Source organism: Lepidochelys kempii, chromosome 7 (genome assembly GCF_965140265.1).
Source record: "Lepidochelys kempii isolate rLepKem1 chromosome 7, rLepKem1.hap2, whole genome shotgun sequence".
NCBI lineage: Eukaryota > Metazoa > Chordata > Testudines > Cheloniidae > Lepidochelys > Lepidochelys kempii.
In genome coordinates this window covers 32,910,202-32,931,853 of record NC_133262.1, presented here as the reverse complement: position 1 = coordinate 32,931,853, position 21,652 = coordinate 32,910,202, and the positions used below count along the sequence as shown (strand labels likewise).

General features: G+C 56.7%; 1 protein-coding gene across 29 annotated transcripts in view; it reads left to right on the top strand.

The window, feature by feature from the left end:
• The window catches only part of NRXN2 (neurexin 2), a 274,548-nt gene that overhangs the window by 191,899 nt on the left and 60,997 nt on the right, over positions 1-21,652 (top strand). For all 29 annotated transcript variants that reach the window (XM_073351968.1, XM_073351963.1, XM_073351962.1 and 26 more), the window contains one exon: positions 10,217-10,398. In XM_073351968.1, the coding sequence (XP_073208069.1) occupies positions 10,217-10,398 (182 nt within the window). The remainder of the gene's footprint in view (positions 1-10,216; positions 10,399-21,652) is intronic.

Below are 21,652 nucleotides of genomic sequence, written 5' to 3'. Positions count from 1 at the left end.
CCCAGCCCCCTGAGCTAACCACTAGACCCCACTCCTCTCCTAGAGCTGGGAAGCAAGAGTAATATGTGACTCCACTACCACGGACTTGGCACTGGCATGGTGCTGGGGGCCCCCTGCCACAGGGAGCAGAGTGGGAGCTCAGTAGGGGGCTCTCTCCCCTGGCAGTCAGCACTGACTCCAATGTCCCAGTGCGGCACTAGGGGGCACTGCGCTGCAGGGAGAAGCATGTGGGGGGGTCCTCAGGGGTCCCAGATTCTGTATGGGTAACATGAGGCATCTCCCTGAAGTGGGGGTGGGGTGGAGGAGGGTTATGCTGACTGGTAGCTTAGCACACGTTGTATACAGCAGCATGTATGTGTGTGCACATGTGGGGCGAGGTGCATTGGAAGGTGTGTGTTTGTGGTTGTCAGACAGCTCTCTGTTTGCTGACGGTTATAACCTTGTAACGGGGAAGCTCGCAGGCAAGAGCAGTCTTGTACGTGGTGCTGTTCGTTGTTCATCCATCCCACGCGCTCGAAGGCCTGGAGGTGGGGCCATCAGGGCTGCGCTTTCCCTGAGCAGATGGAGCCAGATCAGAGGCTATGTCTACACCACAAATTACTTCGGTGTAACTATGTCGCTCAGGGGTGTGAATAATCCACCTGTGTGTGTATGGATGGTGTGTGTTTGTGTGTGGACAGGATGCGCGCGTCTGTGTGTGTGTGTGAATGGATGGTGCAGTGTGTGTGTGTGTGCGCGCTTGGATGGGATGTGCACGTGTGTGTATGAATGGACAGGATGTGCAGGGTGGGGGTGTGTGTGTGAATAGACAGGATGTGTGTGAACGGACGGGACGTGCACATGTGTGTGTGAATGGACGGGATGTGCGTGTGTGTGTGAGTGAACGGATGGGATGTGCAGGTGTGTGAATGGACGGGATGTGCGTGTGTGTGTGAGTGAACGGATGGGATGTGCAGGTGTGTGAATGGACGGGATGTGCGTGTGTGTGTGTGAGTGAACGGATGGGATGTGCAGGTGTGTGAATGGACGGGATGTGCGTGTGTGTGTGTGAGTGAACGGATGGGATGTGCAGGTGTGTGAATGGACGGGATGTGCATGTGTGTGTGTGAGTGAACGGATGGGATGTGCAGGTGTGTGAATGGACGGGATGTGTAGGTGTGTGTGCATGTGTGGGTGAACGGATGGGATGTGCGGGTGTGTATGTGAACGGATGGGATATGTGTATCCATGCAGCAGTTTTCCCATTTGCACGGTGTGTCTGACACCTTTTGCCTGTAGCTGCCTTGGCCTCCCCCCAGTTTGCCTGCCACTCTATTTCACACCCCTCCGTGTGTGCCCTCCCCAGGCCCCAGTCTCCCCTGCCTGTGTGCCCAGCTGGCTCCTGTTAGCCAGCCCTGTGCTGCTGCCTGGCAGCCCAGCCCCTAACTGCCTGTCTGGCTCGGTGCCAATGGCCTTTTTGGGGAGGCAGAGATCCAGCGAGGGCGGCGCAGCATTATCTGCCTGTCAGTGCCTAGCAACCTCTGCCCGCTCCCTTCACACACCCGCCTCTCCCGAGCCATTAGCCTTGGGGAAGTGGCTGTGCTGACCCTGCAGAGGCCCCAATTACCCACCTGTCAGGTCAAGCTGCCTCTAGCTGCTGGCAAGGCCCGGCCCGGGAGGGGAGATGGGCACCGCCTGGCTTAGCACCGGGGAAGGGAATATGGGCCCCACGTGGTGTAGCTCCGGGGAAGGGGAGACAGGCCCCACGCGGCATAGTGCCGGGAAAGGGGAGACGGGGCCCACGCAGCGTAGCGCCGGGAAAGGGGAGACGGGCCCCACGCACATAGCTCCGGGGAAGGGGAGACGGGCCCCACGCGGTGTAGCACCGGGGAAGGCCTGTGGTAGGGGTATCTGGGTCCTGTCACAGAACTGGCAGCACCAGGGCACAGTTCACATGCACACACACAGGTAGCATCACACACACACAGACAACCCCCACACAATACACACACACCCAGAGTCACCACACACCCATGCCCAAACACCCCCCTCAGTCACCCACATACCCCCATGTGTCTACACACACACGTACCCAGACATCCACACACACATACTCCCTGTACTCACACGGACACCCACACACACATCCATGCAAACATGCAGGAAGTCACACACCCACAGACACACTTAACTGCTTACCCCCTATACCACACATGTACATTTATACACACACCCATGCTTACCCACATACACACAGCCAGCTCCCCCCACAGCTCTGTGTACCCTCCCCACAGACAGCCCTGCACGCGTACATGCACACACATCCCAACACACCCACCCCCCTCCCCCGCAGCCCTGAGTGTGCACAATAAACACACACACCTCTCTCCCTACCCCCCACAACCTGCCCCACCTATGAGATGTAGGAGCGTTCGGGCAGCTTGGTCCAGATTTCCACCTCTGGCTACTGCCAGAGAAACCCTTCGGCACCACCAGCCCCTCCCCCACCCATGCAGAGATGCCCCCCAGCAGAACAATGCCCTCTCTGGCCCAGTAACAGGCAAGGACACTGCCCATGGTTTGCCTTCCACATGCACCATCCTAGATACCTTAACCAAGCAGCAGGGCTGCAGCTGCTCCCCATTCCTGGGGGACCAGATTCCCCCCCCTGCCCCAAACCTCCCAGTCTATAGGGGGATGCAGGACTGATTGCCAGGACAGCTCCCAAGGAGAGAGCTGCTGAGAGAGGACGACCATTCACCGCCCACGGACAGCCTGGACCCTGTGCCCTGCAGCTCGTTAAACCTCTCCAGCACTTTCGCTAATAGCCGGGGCGTGAACCCCAGCGACTGGGCTGCTAATTGCATCCCAGCTTCCCTTCAATTGCCTCTGCAGCGCACACAAAGGGAGGCTTCCCATTGCCTGGTGTTATGTGGGGATGTTAAATGGCCCCCGGCTCCCCACCCCAGAGATAGCTGCATCTCAGCCACGGGTGAGGGATCCCTGTATAAACAGCCCCTGCGCCCCACCCCAGAGGTGGCTGCTCTCCCCTCTCCTCCCTCCCAACCCTCTTATAGTCTCTTTCTCTGTCTCCTTTTCAGCTCATCCCCCTTTCCAGCTCCTAATGGGGACATGAATTATTTAGCACCATGGCCCCTTCTCCAGAGAAAGTGCCAGAGCTGGCGCCTTCCCACCTCAGTGACCTACATTCCCCTGCCAGCCCCAGCCCCCTCCCCCATCACTGGCACCTCTCCCCACCGGGGGAAGGACAGAGATGGAGTGCCTGTCCCCCTCTTGCTAGCCAGCGCCCCCTCCTGCCCACCCATTCCCTTAAAGCCAAAGCACCAGGACCTCAGCTTGAGAGCAGCACCTGCCTTGGGATGTGAATTGGGGCTTCAAGGGGGCACAGAAGGACCCCCCAGGACCAGGGACAATGCAGGAGAGTGTTAGACTTGGAAGGGGCCTAATTCTGCCACCCCTGATTTCCACTGAGACACAGTAGGGTCTATTGGGTTAGAGCCAGAGGGGGCTGAAAGTCAGGACACCTGGCTTCTTAGCCCGGCTCTGTGAAGGGTGTGGGGTCTAGTGGTTAGAGCAGGGGCACTGGTTTAGTCTCTGCCTCTGTGTCCCTGGGTTGTTTATCAGCTCTGCTCCCTTCCCCCACGATCCAGGCAGTGCGTTGGCCAGAGCCAGTAGTGCAGCTACTGAAGGAATCAATACCCTGGCCCAGGGTGGGGGGAGGATTTGCGGGGGCTGTGGGAGCAGGGGAGGGGGGAGCCCAGGGGAGGAAGGGTGCTGTGGGAGTGGCAGGTAGGAGGGTGTGGGAACAAAGGGCATCACGGGGGGCTGGCATCTGGCTGCAGAGCGGGATGGATATTAAACACAAATTAGCTCCTGTGCTGCAGGAATCGCCACCTGCTGCTGCTGCTTTCGGTCAGCTCAGCTACTGTGACTCCACTGCCAGGAAGCCATGTGAATGCAGAGGCGGCTGAGTGCTAAAGGGGTGGGGCTGGGAGGCAGAGGCAGAACGCCGGGGTTCTAGCCCCAGCTCTGGGAGGCAGGTCTGCTTTGTTATTTCAGAGTCACACATTAGCACTGGAGTGCACACATGGCTTTATTATTGTAGGGTCTTTGAGAGTGCTGGGGCTCCAAGGGCTGGTGTGTTACTGAGGGGTCTCTCTGCAGGGCTGGGGCTGTGCAAGCCGATGTGTTATTGTAGGGGTCTGTCTAGTGCTGGGGCTGCACTGGCTGGTGTGTTATTTTAGGACGCTCTAATGTTAGGGCTGTGCAGGGTGGTGTGTTATTGTAGGGTCTCTCATGCACTGGGGCTGTGTGGGCCGGTTTGTTATTCTAGGGTCTCCCCTGGACTGTGAGCCAGAAATGCCATCCAGGCAGGAGCCATGCCCTGTCCTTGTCCCCAGCCCTGCAGCCCTCCTTCCCGTGGTTCCTGGCTGCCATCTCTCCCTCTGCCTGGCGCCATTACATTCCCTCGCTCTGCAGCAGGGCATTTATGGCCCTGGGACTGATCGTTTTCAAGGTAATCAGTGCAGTGACAGTGATGGATGGAGGGCAAACCACAGAGCAGGGCCGCTTCTTCCCCACCACTTCCCCAGCACTGCCCCTCCCTCCTCCTCTCACCGCAGAGAGACAATCAGCTCCCCCACTCCCCGACACCCGCGCACCCCAACCCTGCCCCAGGGCAGTGTTAGCCAGTGCTGTCCCCTCACTGCCAGTGCCAGCCCAAAGCCCTAGTGGGGCACTGCTGCAGAGAGCAGGGTGGGGGCCAGTAGGGGATGCTCTGCCCTCCCCATCAATGTTGACCCCAAAGCCCCAGAGTGACACTAGGGGTTCCTGCACTGCAGGAGGGGGGCTGTCCCGGATCCACAGGCTCAGGGCTGTGCCCCCGGCTTTGGAACAGTCTCTTGGAGGAACCCCTTCGCTGTGCCAGACTCCAGGACTCTCTTCCTCCAGGGCAGGTCACGTGGCCTCCCGCCTGCTGAGACTGACCCTCTGGGGTCCAGCCCTCCTGCCTTCCCCTGAGCTCTGCCCAGCGAGTCCAGCTGAGACAGGCTCCTGGCAGAGCCTTGGCCACCCCTCAGGACTGATGCCCCTCAGCCGGCATTTCCAGTGACCCTCGAGCAGTGTCCCCAGGGCAGCAGGTTTATTAGTCACCTGGCGCCAGCAGAGGCAGCCTGTGGCTTAGCACAGGGAGCTGAAGGTTAAAGCACAGTCCATTCGGCTCAGCCCTGAGCCCAGCCCCGGGGTCAGGCTCTGTCTGCCCGCCTCGGTCTGTTCCCAGGTGGGAGCTGCCAGCTTCCTCCAGCAGCCAGCGCTTCACCCCCAGTTCCCCCTCCCAGTCCTTTCTTCTCCAGCTGGGGTCTGGGCTCAGCTTCCCTGCTGGGAGTGTGGGTCCCTGAGTCACTGGGGCTGGCCTGGTCTCTCTGGCCCCTTGTTGTTCTGGGTCGGTTACAGCTGGTTCCTGGAGGGCTCTGTTCATTCCACCCAGACAGGGAGGTGACTCTCGCCCCTGTGTCCCTGAGGGCTGGTCTACACTCGCCCCTGTGCTGCTGCAGCATTTCCGAGACACTACCTGCCTGGATGGGAGGGGTGTTCCCGGTGTAGGTAATGCATCTCCCTGAGAGGGGGACCTAGCACTGCCTACACCAGGGGTTAGGTTGGCTTAACTGTGTCTCTCAGGGGGGTGGGTTTTTCACACTCCTGAGCAATGTAGCTGGGTCAACGTAACTTTTTGTGTGACAGCAAGCATAGTCCTTTCCCCACCTGCTCTGGGTAGCCATGCAACATATAGGGGGAACTGAGGCACACATAGGCATCATAAACAATATTATGAAAATTCCCACTTCCTCCCAGGAGCTCAGTAGGAGGCGCACTCCCATGCTGTCATTACTGACCCAGTGTGGTGCTATACTGCAGGGAGTGGATGGGGGCTCCTTGTACACTCCCCAGGAGCACTCAGGAGTGAAAGGCACCTCACCACCTCCTGCCCTTTGCATGAAGCAGGCCTGCTATAGCTCAGCTCCCTGAACCCACCAGCCTCTGGCACAGCCAAGCCCTGATTTCCAGGTCTCCACAGACCTCGCCTCACTTGAGCCAGCTAGTGACAGACACACACCAGCCCCCGAGCCCCTCTGCCAGCAGCCCCCTCTGCAGCACCCAGCCTGTCACTGGACACTCACCGAAATAACCAGGTACGCCGTCTCCAGAGAGACTGTGTGTGCACAGCCTGACTGGCACAGCTCAGGAGCGGGATAGCCCAGCGCTGGAATTGACCGGCCGGGAAAGCGAGTGTACCTTTATTTACAATGGTTAAGATCTGAGAGCTAGTGAGCAAAGACGGTAAGACCAACAGGTGATGTGGGAAACGGGGGATAACACGCTTCCTGGAGCCTGAACATGAACCTGAACATGCTCAAATCCTTGTCTGAGCCATTTCGCACTTACGGCAACCTCCCAGCGTCACAAGCCGCTGCAGCCAGCAGCCGACTTTCAGAAACGCACAAAGCCTCCTCCTGTTCACTCACCCAGAGGTAGATGAGAAAGGGGCTGCCTTCTTTCCTTGTCTAGTCCAGCACACCTTGGCTGGACCCCTTTGGCAGCGCACCCCAGAGAAAACTCTTCTTCCCCCTTGCTTGCTGTCTGGTGCACCACCCACCACCACCCCCGGTGGTTTCATGTCCCCCCGGCCTGTTTTTCTGGTTGCCTTCATGAGCAAAGGGGGCTTCCATTGTGTTGACGTCACAGGGCTGCACTTACCTCAGAGACAGGCCAAGGAGAACTGACATGTGCCTGTCTGCGAGAAGAGCCGTTTGTCCGCTCTGCCTGGTTACCCACTTCCCAGCGTCAATTCAGTACCTGTGCACAGCTCCCTGGGCAGTGTCGGTAAGAGCATTTCCCACCGATAGCGATGACCTGTGTAGCTTCGGCTTTCACTTGATACCTTACAAAACACCATCTGGATCAATATTGTGACAGCAGTGTGTTGAGTGTAGTGAGTTTGTCAGGCCTGATAGGAGTTGCTGACACAGTAGTAAATCCTTAGCCAGCTGATACCAATGTTCCTCTGTGTCACAGCTCCCTCTGGCAGTGTCAGCTGGATCCTGGATTCTGCTTCACTTCTTGCTCCAGACAGATGTGCAGCATTCTGTGTGACTCTGTAAAGAGGTGCTGTGCCCCACCCCAGAGTTGGCTGCAACTCAGCAACAGGCAAAAGATCCCTGTATATGCAACCCCTGAGCCCTACCCCAGAGGCAGCTGCATCTCAGCACCAGCCAAAAGATCCCTGTATATACAATCCCTGAGCCCTACCCCAGAGGTGGCTGCATCTTAGCACCAGGCAAAAGATCCCTGTATATACAACCCCTGATCCCTACCCCAGAGGTGGCTGCATCTCAGCACTGAGCACCACGTGGCATATCTTGTGCCACTAGTGCTGGAGTTGGTGGGTGGTATAATCTCGTGCAGCTCCTAACCTTACTTCCCTCCCTTCACAATCCCACCTCTGGGTCACTGCCATTGTGTATGTACCACAAGCCAGTGCAGCACAGGCCCAGCCCAGAGGGGTGCCAAGAGGCCCCATGGGGCAGAGGGCTCTGTCCACCATGGGCAGCAGTCAGTGGAGCTGTGCTGGAGGGCACTGGGGGTAGGTGGCCAGGCTTGGCTCTGGGAGGGCCGTGGAGCCGTCAGACAGCTCAGCCCCACAGTTTCTCACCCTGACCCCGATTCCCAGCTGATCTCTCTCTGCCTCGCAGTTAGAGGGGGCTTGTGGGGGCTATGACTGGTGAGCCTGAGGCGCCACAGACATGGCAGCAGAAATGGCAGAGGGGTGGGAACCAGTGCGATATCCTGATTGGAGGGTAGGCAGGGAGTCCAGAGTCCTTGGTTCTAGCCCACGTCTGGGAGGGGAGTTGAGCAGGGACGGGAGCCAGGACTCCTGGGTTCTAGTCCTGGCTCTGGAAGAGCATGGGATCTGGTGGGTTAGAGCAGGGGGGCTGGGAGTCAGGACTCCTGGGTTCTCTCCCCAGCTCTGGGAAGGAAGTGGGGTCTGGTGATTAGGGACTGTCAGGATCCCTCCCCTCTCAAAGCAAAGAACCCAGGAGTCCTGACTCCCCCTGTCTGCGATTGTCCTCTCCAGAATCTTGCCTCAGCACTGCTGGTGACACCCCCCATGCACCTAGCCATGTTCCTTTGCAGGCCCAGCAGAACGCTCCACCACGAATCTGCTGTCAATGCTGGACTTGATGGATGGGCCCTGATCACTGGGCACAGGAACAGCTGTGCAGGGGGCAGCAAATGGGGCGGTGCAGGGGGCCAGGTTATTGTGGCGAGAGCTGGAGGAGCTTTTAGGAGGTAGTGCAGGAAACGCTGCCGATTTCATGTCAGAGTCGATTCCCGTCAGTGAGATTAGTGGGGGGGAAGGTGTCTGGGAACTTGCTGCTGAGAGATGGGGGTCTGACAGTGCCAATACGGCTCTCGGGGCAATTGGAGGATGGGGAGCAATTGTGTGTGTGTGTCCTGGCATTGGTGTGTGTTGTGCGAGTGTGTTTGCATTGGAATCAGTGTGTGGGTGTATTGCATTGGTGAGTATGTGTGCAGTTGTGATTTTGCATTAGAATGTATGGGGGGAGTTGTGTTTGTGTTGGGGAGCATGTGTGCCATTTGTGCATGTGTGCATTGGTGCCTTTGTGGGTGTGGATGTTTGCATTAGCCTGTGATTCTGTGTTTGCATCTGTATGTGTACAGGTGTGTTTGTGTGTTTGCATTTGTCTGGTTGCGTGTGCAGAAAAATCAGGTGCCCCAGAGGGGATGGACGGAACAGGAAATCATTGACTGATCCATTCCCTTTCGCTCACTCCCAGCTTCTGGCAAACCCCAGATCAAACCCCACCGAGGATAACATCATCCCTCCTCAATACTTCCCACTGGATTCAGGATTCTCCTGCACTTCGTGTCCCAGACTAATGCAGCATTGTTGTGTGCTGTTAAACAGACACTGCCCTAACCTAGGAGGTGTTCTCAGCTCAGGGCAAGGGATCCCTCTTTTAGCAGCCCCAGGGCTCCCCTCAAGGCAGCGAGCAAAGGGCCATCGATGTGTACAGGGTGAGTGTCGCATGGTGCTCTGGGCCTCTTTGCAGGGAAAGGCACTAGTGCGGTACAGGATGAGAACACCACGTCTCTAGCAGCCTCTGGACTCCTGGCCCTCTAGTATGGCAGGGCATGGCCAGTGCTCCCAGCCGCTCTGTGGTACATGCTACTAATTGCACCTGAGCTGGGGTTTGTATTTTGCAAAATATTTTTCACAGCCACTTGGAGGGAATTTCAGCCCGGCCCATCTTCCAAGCTGGGCCAGGGATGGACACACGCATGCCAGCTGCCTTCCACTATCATGAGTGCTTGCGGTGTTTGTCAATTGCTAAGTGGCACCAGTTAAATCCCACCCACAAACCAACTTTGGTTAATAGCATGTAAGCAGTGGCTGAGGGGGGCTGGAGTTGAGGCTGTTTGCACTGGCTCTGAGGTGGAGAGGGGTGTTGGTGCTGGGTGGCGTCCAAGTTGACTAGGCCCAAGCTGGCTGGCTGGTGCTGTGCCAGCTGTCTATGGGGGCAGGCTCAGGCTCTGGGGTGTCCATGCTGTGTCTCCCGTCTTGCTCAGGGGAGGCAGAGAGGAATGGGAGGCCTGTTTGACCCCTGACTTCCCTGCTGGGGGAGGATTTATATCGAGGGTACCTTGGGGCTGGGCTGAGCTGAGACCCAGCAATCCTCTCTTACTAACAGCCACTTTCTGTGTTTAGGCTGAGTTGGCGGGTGGGCGCTCTTTGGGCTGATTACTCTTTGAGTGAAGGAGACATGGCTGCTGCTCTGGGCAGAGCAGCTGTGGCAGAGCTGTGGGGGCGGGAGAGGGAGTCCTGGACTGAAATTGCAGGGTGGAAGGGCATGGTTGAAGTGCATTAGCCATATCTTCAGCTGTTCCTGGGGTCTATCCCCAGCTTTCAGAGGAGAGTGGGGCGGGGCCTGGTGGGTCAGAGTGGGAGAGGGTTGGGAGTCAGGACTCCTGGGTTCTATCCCCAGCTCTGGGAGGGGAGTGGGGCAGGGCCTGGTGGGTTAGAGTAGGGGAGGGTTGAGAGTCAGGACTCCTGGGTTCCACTGAGTAGCCTTGTCTGAGTTGTTTTCTAGGATCCCCTCTCACTAACCTTGTCTTTCTCTCCCCCTCCCACCCCCAGCTGGCACCACGTACATCTTTGGGAAGGGCGGGGCGCTTATCACCTACACCTGGCCGCCCAACGACCGGCCCAGCACACGAGCGGACCGGCTGGCCGTGGGCTTCAGCACACACCAGAAGAATGCCATCCTGGTGCGGGTGGACAGCGCCTCTGGGCTGGGGGACTATCTGCAGCTGCACATAGTAAGGAGAACCTGCACTTGGGGGGGTCTGCGGTGGCAGGTAGCTCTGCACCCTGTAACTGGAACCCATCCCCCCAAAACCCTGACCCTAGTCCTTTCCCCAACAGCTTGGACTGAGCCCCTCCTTTAACTCCCCAGGGCTGCAGTCTGACCCCCGACTCGGAGCCAGCTGGATCCCCAAAGTTTGCCCCCCAAATGGTCAAACTCAGCTCAACCCAACCCCGAAACCTTTGTTCCCAGAGGCTCGGACCCAGCCCAGACTCTGATAGCAAGTTGGGTGGGGGGGCAGTTTGTGCTGTCTCTGGAGGAGAATGTTGGAGTTGGGGGTCCTGTGGGAGAGGTCTGGCAGGGTGGGGGGTTCAGCTCCCCCCCCCCCCAAAGCGTAACACTGGCTCCGAATATGGCTGCATCCCTTGCTGCGCACGGCCCCTCTGTGCAGCTGCCTGGGTGCACGTTGTGCCCGAAGCATCAGGCACCTGCTTGGCTCTGCCAGTGCCTGTCTGGGGCCTTGTCTGCATCAGGCTGGGGCAGTCGCCCCCCATCCCCTGCTCATGGCTGGGCTCCCAGTGCCCCCATTTGACTTCCTTACGCTCATGCCAATGCCCTGACGATCGCTGCCAGGGGCAGGGCCCAAGGCGGCTGGTGCTAGTGCAACGATGTGCCATCTGGGCCGTCCTTCACCCTGGCATCGGGCGCCTCTGACACATCAGGGTGGCAAAGCGAAGTCTCCGCTGGAGGCGGGGATTGCTGGGAGTTCCATGCTGCTTCTGTGTGGACAGCTGTCCCCAGGGCAGCACTCAGGGGCTGGAGCCCTCCCCTTGGCACCGTCCCCAGATCCCCCACGCCTCTGGCCAAGGCTGTGTTGCTCGTGGGAGAGTGTGGTCTAGAGGGGAGCATGGGGAGGGAGATAGGCCCATGAGTGTAATCCTGAGAATGGGGGGTAAGGACAATACCGGGCTGGATGGGCCCAGGGGTCTGATCTGGGGCAGCAGGGACTGGGGGGTACTGGGCTGGATGGGCCCAGGGGTCTGATCTGGAGGGGGCATGTATACTGGGCGGAATGGGCCCAGGAAGCCCAATTCCATGTATTTGATGAAATACATAGCGCCCTCTGTTGACCCAATCTGTGTATTGCACCATCAACAGATGAGTTTGTTTCAGGACAGATGCTGAGCAGCAGCACACACACCTCATTCTGTACCACTGCTCCCCCCATGTGCTCTGCAGCCGAACACACGCCCCTGCATGCATGCACACCGCTCTGGGGTAAGCAGGAGCTCCCCTCACAGCCAGTGTTTCTGCCCTGCTCTCTGCAGCACCCCCTTCAGGGAGAGGCCAGACTTGCAGCCAGTTGTTTACGCTGCCCCGGGGCAGCTGTCTCCCATTACCAATGGTGTGTGTCATGTAGGCTGCAGGCAGCTCATCGGTCGCTTTCATTCTTGTTAATATTTATGTGTTAACAGCTGTGGGTGGAAGAAGGCGCTCGGTACTTACTAAAATCTGGGATGCTGGGCGGGAGATGATTCTCTACCAACATCTGTGTGTGTCAAAAGGGACTGCTATGGGGATAGACTGCACGTATTAGGGACAGGGGCCTGGGCCTTTCCCCTCTAGGGGGCAGCGGTTCCGATTAGCCCCAAGGCAGGGCAGGCTGGTTCGGGGTCATGGGGTTGTCTGTGCCAGAGGCTGCGCATTGCTAGGTGTGTTTACAGTAGCGGCAACAGGCCCTGACTGAAGGAGCAGCCCCATTGTGCTGGGCTCTGCACAGATTCCCAGTGAGAGACCGTCCGAGCCGCAGAACACCTGGGTTCTATCCCCAGCTCTGGGAGGGGGGCGGGGTCTAGTGGTTACGGGGGCACAGGACACCTGTTCCTTCCTCTGCTGACTGCAGCTGCCTGGTAGGGGAAGGAGTGGGGACCTGGTTGTCAGTGTTGGCACTGTAACAAGGGCACCCTTGTCTCTGCGATTGCCCCATGGCATGTGTTGGGCCTGGGCATGTCAGCTAATGCTGTGTGGCAGTGGGGAGCAGCCATGCTGGCTGAGGGAGTGCCCAGCGTGTCAGGAACGACTGCTTGGCCCCTGCGGGGGCTCCAGCACACTCTCCTCCCGTCAGCCTCCTCGTCACAACCCCGCCAGGCTAACATGGGCCGACAGCTAACCTGGTGGCACGGAGCTGCCTGTCTCATCTCACACGGATCCTGGAGAGCTCCCTGCAACCAGGCACATGGCACTGCTGATGGAAGGAGGGAGCCAGGACACCTGGGCTCTAGCCCCAGCTCTGGGAGAGGAGTGGGGTCTAGTGGGTTGGGGGAGGCTGTGAGTCAGGACACCTGGCTTCTAGCCCCAGCTCTGGGAGGGGTCAGATGTTTAGAGCAGGCCCTGGGGTTTTATCAGGACCAGCGCCCCCTGGAGATGAAAGGCCCATTGAGGAGCTGCTCCCTCATGCTTCACGCCTGACCTTGGCGCTGTCTCCCTCAGGGGCTGTGCCCTTGCTCCCCTGACCTGGACAATAGCTCAGTGGTTTGAGCATTGGCCTGCTAAACCCAGGGTTGTGAGTTCAATCCTTGAGGGGGGGCCATTTAGGGATCTGGGTCAAAAATTGGGGATTGGTCCTGCTTCAAGCAGGGGGTTGGACTAGATGACCTCCTGAGGTCCCTTCCAACCTTGATATTCTATGATTCTATGATCTGTCACGTGGTTGGGAACATGAGCTGGGCAGGTGCAGCTGGATCAAGCCAGGCTGGGGGGAGGGGCACCACCCAACTGCCTGGCATCCAGCCGCCCAGGCTGGCGAGGGAGCATGTTAGCGTCTCATCTTCGGTCCCCTCCAACTCACAATGGGTTAGCCCTGGCCCCATCTCCTGTACCGCAGTCCCCCTGCCACTGTGCGCTGAGCAGGAGCCCCGCCCTGCTCCTCTCCCAGCCCACCTGGCTGCTCACATTAGCTGCACTGGCCTGCAGGAGGATGGATGGACAGAGATGGGCCCTTCCCTTCCAGGGGGCGCTGGCTTCACTCTGGCTCCGAGGTGTCTGCCTGGCTGGCTCAGGGTGGTGGGGAGTGAACATGGGACTATTCCCCACTAGGGGGCATCTGCTCCCATCCCTGGGCCGGGAGCTTGGCTGGCTCATGGGAGTCATGCCCTCCAGGCCCCAGGTGCCCCAGCCTAGTTCACCCTGCTCCCTGCTGCACTCTAGTGGGCGGGTGCGGGGTGTACCCTGTTACTAGCCTGACCCAATCCTGCTTAGCCACGAGATGAGTTAGCGTCTCAGCCCAGCTGGCTCCTTAGCTCAGAGGTGGCGAGGGGTACAGCATTCTGAGCGGGCGCTGCACGTGCCAGTAGTCTGCAGGCCCCGGGCGTCATGTAGGGGGGTGTGAAGGCAGGTCAGTGATCGGGCTGATGGGGATGTCATTTGCACAGCTGCCCCCCTCATGCTGCCCTTACACCTGAGCGGGCTTCCAGGATCTGCAGAGGATGGGGGGGCTGCATGGGGGCACCCACACCTACCTTCCTAGATACACCAGCCCAAACACACCCCTCCACACACAGTTGTGCTTTACATGTGTCAGCCTGTGACCCCAGCTGTGCGAGCAGCCCTGAGCACAAGAATGTGTGCATGCCAGTGGGGCAAGGCATCTGGATGTCTCCGTGCACACCTTTGCACCAGGGTTGTGTGTGCCCTTGTCACACCTGGACACAAGGCATATACAGGACTGTGTGCTAGCAAGCATGCCCACTAGTGCGCTTCCACACTCAGATGCATGCCCATGCACCTGTGCACCCGGGCTGCTGGGCCCTGTCCTTCTCAGTGCCCCGCAATTGAGCCGGAATCCTTAATGAAGAGAAAAGTATCTGCAAAAAGCCTGGAGTCACTTTTTAATTAATGAGAAAATCTCCCGATGAACCAGTTTCACATTTTCAGCTGCAGCAGGGGAATCTGAGGTCTTTGATTGGAGAGTCCTGCTGTGTCGCTTGCTCTGGGAATGGGGGAGAGGCAGGGGCCTGCGGGAATGATGAATGGATAGAAGGAGTGGATAGAGGGCTGGAGGGGAATGGACAGAATGGGGTGAGAGTATGGGGGAGGGATGGGTAGATCGATGGTGGAGGAGTTCGGGAGGGTGGGGATTGATGGAGGAGGGGTGGGGCATGTGGAAGAAGATGGGTGAAATGAGCACTAGGTCCTCCTAGTAATGCTGCAGAAAAGCCAACAGGCCCTGATCCTGAACCCATCTCCACAGCCCCCTCCCTGCCCCAGTACTGCGGGCTGGGTTCATGGATCTCTTCCACCCTACCACCCCAGTGGCATTGCACAGCCTCACCACCTTGGCACAAGGGTCCTGGCTTCTCTCCAGCCCCCATAGCCTGATGCTGGGTTGGGCCGGGAGGCAGGCGCACTTTGCCTCACCCAGACAGTAGGGGTCACTGGAGACCAGCTGTGGGGCTGGTCTAGGGCCTAGAGGGTCATGGTAGCTGGTGTGCACATGTGCATAATACAGTAGGTTTGGTGTGCACTTCTGGATGTGGGGCTGCATGTGCATAATACACAAGTGGGGTGTAGTTTGCTGTGTGTATAACAATCCGATAGATTGTATAAAAATGTGTGTGTACAGGTCTGTGCATGTGTGTAGCTGTGTGTGTAAACTGTGCATATAGCTGTGGGAGGTCTGTCTCTGAATGTATGTGTGTAAATGCCCTGTGGATTTCATTCACACAAACTTTCTCAGCCTTGTTTCTGTGTGCCAGGGTGGAGGGCAGTGGCAGGTGACATTACCCCAGCACGCAGCGCCCCCCCCCCCACCGGGAGGGAGCAGAGGGAGACTTGACCTCTGAGGTCCATTCAGCTGCTGACGGAGGCTGTCGACCAAGCAGATGTTTGCCTTGGAATTCTGTGTGGTGGGGGCTGGAGTCCTGGTAGGAGCTGGTCTGAGACCTGGCAAACTCATCTCACAAAGGGGCCCCAATCAACAATGAAACTCATTCCCATACTATCTCCTGCAGCTCATACTGAGTCAGTGTCTCCTGGAAGGGAAAGGTCCCTGGTCCCAGTCCTTCCACGCTGGGGCTGGATCAGAGCTGGTGTCCCCTAGAGGGGAACAAACCCATTGCCTTCTCCCCCTGCCAGTGGCTGTATCTCTGTGGGTCCCTGTAGCTGGGCGAGGTCAGGAGCTGGCTCCTGGCGCTCCATGATCGTGGTGATTAGAGCTGTCTCTGCATTATGCCGAGCATGCCGGTGCAGCCGGAGCCCTGATTGCGCCCACTCGTCAGCCTTCCATGCTTAATTATACCCCTTAGGCTTCCGTTTGGCGGCAGCCCTCCGCCTCCGCTGCCGGAGTGATGCCAGCAACGCCTCTCCCACCAGGGCGGAGCCCAGCCCCTCGCCGTTAGGGCCATGCTCCTCAGTCTCTGCACATGGAGCCTCGCTGACCGAAATTTGGGCCCTGTTACGGCATCTGCTTTATTAATAGCATGAGAGACCCATTGTGGTATGTGCTTTATTAGTAGCATTACGGTTGTGCCTAGACGCCACATTATGGTGTGAACTTTATTCACAGCACTACAGTAGCACCTAGGCCAGGGGTCGGCAACCTTTCGGAAGTGGTGTGCCGAATCTTCATTTATTCACTCTAATTGAAGGTTTCACGTGCCAGGAATACATTTTAACGTTTTTAGAAGGTCTCTTTCTATAAGTCTTTAATATATAACTAAACTGTTGTTGTATGTAAAGTAAATAAGGTTTTAAAAATGTTTAAGAAGCTTCATATAAAATTAAATTGAAATGCCAACCCCCCCAGACCGGTGGCCAGGACCCGGGCAGTGTGAGTGCCACTGGAAATCAGCACACGTGCCATAGATTGCCTGCTGACCTAGAGGCTCCATTATGGCATGTGCTTTGTTAGTAGCATTACGGTAGCATTTAACAGGGCGGCTCCCCCTTCTCAGCTGTGGCCTGCCCGCTAGAGTGTGTGTGGTAGCAACAGGAGACCCAGGGTCCCCAGCTGCTAATGGGCACACCATACTGGGACCCCAGTATTAGCAGCATTTTGGTAGCACCAAGGTTTCCTGTCTGAAACTGGGGTCCCATAACGTGTCCATGGCTGTGCGTGCGGGGGAGGGGAGAGTCGGGTGGGGGGGAATGTGCAGAGCTGGGCGGGGCGGGGGCGTGAGCATGCAGGGCTGGGACACATGAGGTGGGAGTTGAGTGCACAGGGCTGTGTGTGGAGGGCACTGGTGGGAGTCCGAGGGAAGCAGATCCTGTAGAGCTGTGCAGGGGGTGGGGGGATAGAAGCTGGGGGGGAGCGTCTGTAGGGCTGGGGGGAGGGAGGCGAGAGTAGCCAGAAGGTGCCTGTAGGGCTGTGCGAGGGGGGGTCAAGAGGAGCGAGGGGGCACCTGTAGTGCTGTGGGGGGAGGGGTGATAGGAGCCAGGGGGGCGCCCGTAGGGCTGTGCGTGGGCAGGGGGGGTGATAGGAGCCAGGGGGGCACCTGTAGGGTTGTGCATGGGGGGGTGATAGGAGCCAGGGGGGCACCTGTAGGGCTGTGCAAGGTGGGGAAGCACAGCTGTGCGTGGTGGTGAGCTGTGCTGTGTTGTACTGTTCCCCCATTCCTCCAGACACCCCCTAGAATGCTGTATCTCTCACAGCTCCAGTTACCACATCAGACCCTGGGCAGGGGAGCACAGGTGGGGGGAGGACGGGCACTATGTGGTGCAGAGATCAACAGCTCCCGCTCCTCCTCCCCCTCCTTCTGCATCAACTTCCACGCTTCCCCTTTCCCCCCCATAATGGCCTTGCAGTGAAGTGCTGGGGCGGGATCGATGTGCGGGGGAGGGGGTCACTTCGCTGTCAATTTCTCTCTAGCACAGAGATAGGCAAACTATGCCCCATGGGCCACATCCGGCTCGCGGGACCGTCCTGCCCGGCCCCTGGGCTCCTGGCCAGGGAGGCTAGCCCCTGGCCCCTCCCCCACTGTTCCCCCTCCCCCGCAGCCTCAACACGCCACCAGCAGGTAGCGTGACTTGCTCCGGCCAGGCGGTGGGGCTGCAAACTCCTGCCGCTCTGAGCGGCATGGTAAGGGGGCGGGCTACGGGTGCGGGTTGGATAAGGGGCAGGGGGTTCCGGGGGGCAGTCAGGGGACGGGGAAAAGGGTGGGTTGGACAGGCGTGGGAGCCCTGGGGGCCTGTCAGGGGTCGGGGATGTAGATAGGGGTTGGGGCAGTCAGGGGACAGGGAGAAGGGGCGGTGGGGTTAGGGGCAGGGAGTCCCGGGAGGGGGCGGTCAGGGGACAAGAGGCAGGGGGGGTCAGGGGTTCTGAGGGGGACAGTCAGGGGGCGGGAAGTGGGAGGGGGCGGATAGGGGGCAGGGCCAGGCCATTTTGGGGAGGCACAGCCTTCCCTACCTGGCCCTCCATAGAGTTTCATAATGCCGATGTGGCCCTCGGGCCAAAAAGTTGGCCCACCCCTGCTCTAGCAAACAGGACTCAGGGCCTGGCTTGGGCCTGTTAATACATGAATATCTCCCAGCCCGCCCCCTTCCCCCCAGCGCCAGGGGCCAGCTCTGGAGAACCCCAGGGCCACTAACTTTACCAGGTGGGGGCAGCTCATCCCCACGCTGGGCATGGAATATTAAAGGAATTGGCACGTGAAATTGTAAGCCCATTAGCAAGAATTTTTAATGAATCTGTAAACTCAGGGATTGGACGGTATGATTGGAGAATTGCTAACATAGTTCCTATTTTTAAGAAAGGGAAAAAAAGTGATCCGGGTAACTATAGGCCTGTTAGTTTGACATCTGTAGTAAGCAAGGTCTTGGAAAAAATTTTGAAGGAGAAGGTAGTTAAGGACATTGAAGTCAATGGTAAATGGGACAAAATACAACATGGTTTTACAAAAGGTAGATCGTGCCAAACCAACCTGATTTCCTTCTTTGAGAAAGTAACAGATTTTTTTTAGACAAAGGAAATGCAGTGGATCTAATTTACCTAGATTTCAGTAAGGCATTTGATACCGTGCCACATGGGGAATTATTAGTTAAATTGGAAAAGATGGGGACCAATATGAAAATTGAAAGGTGGATAAGGTATTGGTTAAAGGGGAGGCTACAACGCGTCCTACTGAAAGGTGAACTGTCAGGCTGGAGGGAGGTTACCAGTGGAGTTCCTCAAGGATCGGTTTTGGGACCAATCTTATTTAATCTTTTTATTACTGACCTTGGCACAAAAAGTGGGAGTGTGCTAATAAAGTTTGCAGATGATACAAAACTGGGAGGTATTGCCAATTTAGAGAGAGACCGGGATATCATACAGGAGGATCTGGATGACCTTGTAAACTGGAGTAATAGTAATAGGATGAAATTTAATAGTGAGAAGTGTAAGGTTATGCATTTAGGGATTAATAACAAGAATTTTAGTTATAAGCTGGGTACGCATCAATTAGAAGTAACGGAGGAGGAAAAGGACCTTGGAATATTGGTTGATCATAGGATGACTATGAGCCGCCAATGTGATATGGCTGTGAAAAAAGCTAATGCGGTCTTGGGATGCATCAGGTGAGGTATTTCCAGTAGAGATAAGGAGGTTTTAGTACCGTTATACAAGGCACTGGTGAGACCTCACCTGGAATACTGTGTGCAGTTCTGGTCTCCCGTGTTTAAGAAGGATGAATTCAAACTGGAACAGGTACAGAGAAGGGCTACTAGGATGATCCGAGGAATGGAAAACTTGTCTTATGAAAGGAGACTCAAGAAGCTTGGCTTGTTTAGCCTAACTAAAAGAAGGCTGAGGGGAGATATGATTGCTCTCTCTAAATATATCCGAGGGATAAATACCGGAGAGGGAGAGGAATTATTTAAGCTCAGTACCAATGTGGACACAAGAACAAATGGATATAAACTGGTCATTGGGAAGTTTAAACTTGAAATTAGACGAAGGTTTCTAACCATCAGAGGACTGAAGTTTTGGAATAGTCTTCCAAGGGAAGCAGTGGGGGCAAAAGATCTATCTGGCTTTAAGATTAAACTCGATCAGTTTATGGAGGAGATGGTATGATGGGATAGCATGGTTTTGGTAATTAAATATTCATGGTAAATAGGCCTAATGGCCTGTGATGGGATGTTAGATGGGGTGGGATCTGAGTTACCCAGGAAAGAATTTTCTGTAGTATCTGGCTGGTGAATCTTGCCCATATGCTCAGGATTTAGCTGAATGCCATATTTGGGGTCAGGAAGGAATTTTCCTCCAGGGCAGATTGGAAGAGGCCCTGGAGGTTTTTCGCCTTCCTCTGTAGCATGGGGCACGGGTCACTTGCTGCAGGATTCTCTGCTTCTTGAAGTCTTTAAACCACGATTTGAGGACTTCAATAGCTCAGACATAGGTGAGAGGTTTTTCGCGGGAGTGGGTGGGTGAAATTCAGTGGCCTGCTTTGTGCAGGAGGTCGGACTAGATGAACATAATGGTCCCTTCTGACCTTACTATCTATGAAACTCTCTGGCCAGAGAGATCCCAGGGGGCTGCAGGGAGCAAGGCTTGGGGCAAGGGGGCCCTCAGAGTCAGTGCTGACCCTGGTATTATACCCACTTCATGCCCTGCATCTCAGCACTGGGTGAGGGATCCCTGTATAAGCAGCCCCTGTGTCTGACCCCAGAGGCAGCTGCATCTCAGCACTGGGTGACAGATCCTTGTACAAACAGCCCCTGTGCCCCACCCCAGAGGCGGCTGCATTTCAGCACCAAAGAGCCCCTTGGCACTTGGGGTGGATGATAACTCCATCACTTTCCTAATGAAGTGCAACATTTAGCACAAGCTCTTGCATTCCCATAACTCTGTGAACCCCATCAGCTCCCTGCGCCCATCACCGTGGCTCCCAGCAGGCCCCACACCCCCCTTCATTCTGCCCCTTTGTGCTGCAGAAGATGATGGACATTGTGACCCTGGGAAGCTTAGCAGTAAATTGCAGGAGTGGAAGGGTGTTGAGATTGTCGGTGGTGCAGGTGGGCACTTCATCACCTGCTGTGGAACCGGTTTTCAAGGCCTGCCTGCCTCATTCCTATCCCTGCTCCACCCCCAGGGGTGGGATGTTATTGGCTGGTCCTCTGCCCTCAGGCTGGGCTCAGGACCCCTTGCATGCAGCTGTGACCAAAGGAGTATACATTGAATAAAATGGCTCTGGTTAGAAGCAGTGGGGTCTAGTGGATAAGCTGCAAAGCTGGGGCTCAGGATACCTGGGTTCTATTCCTAGCGCTGGAACTGGGGAGCTCTCATCGTGGTTGGAGGAGGGACTTGGGAGTCAGGACTCCTGGGTTCTTGAGAAGCCACCAGGATGGCGGGGGAAGAAAGCCACGAACCAGTGTGGAAAGACACGAATACTGTGACAAAAGGGATCTGGATTGAAGTATCAAAACTGCTCACTCCTGGAACAAAGGCAGAGAGTGAAGATTTCAAACCCCAGCTCTGCTTTCCCCCTACCTGTTCCCTGCAACAATAGAGAGACTGTCAGCTGGTTGTAAGTTATTAATTTCTAATGCTACAATTACTTCATTATATGGCAGGGCGATGAATAGCTGGGGGTTTTGCACAGGCAAATAATTATTTGAGTCAAAATTAATTTACTAAGTGGAGCAATTCTTCACGGGAAATGTCAGGGGGTTTTGTCTCTTCTTTTTTTTTTTTTACTCCCAATCCTACATAATAAAGTCATTGTGGGAAACACTGCTACCATGTGTCATAAATCCCGTATGGGATTTTAAACAGAGGCCACCTTCAAGGAAGAGGTGAGGGGTTTCATTCCCCCGCCTCAGAGCCACAGCAGGAGAAAATGGGGTGTGCGGGGATGGAGCTAGAGAGGGAATACATAGTGGGGTGGAAATGGAGGTAGGGGTAGCCGGGGATAGGACCCTGCAGTCCTGACTCCAATTAGCCCCCCCTGCTGTAACCACTTAGTCCCCCATGCCCCTCTTAGAGCTGGGGATAGAACCCAGATGTCCCGTCTCCCTTTTGTGCACTCAGGCCATTAGTGCCCATGTGCCAGGCTCTGGGTGGGCCAGTGCTCCCTATGCCACTATTTCCCCTCCCCACAACTAGTAGTCCAGCCCAGCTGATGACTTGGGCTCCAGGCTCCATGGGTGACACTGATTCAGGAGAATCCATCTCTATGGAATGAGACTGGGCACAGCAGTGTTTTTTGGTGGGGCATGTTCATACAGGCATGGGAGAAGGGGGCTAGGTGGCAGGGATGGGAAAGAGGGGGAAGATAGTACTGTGGGGGAGG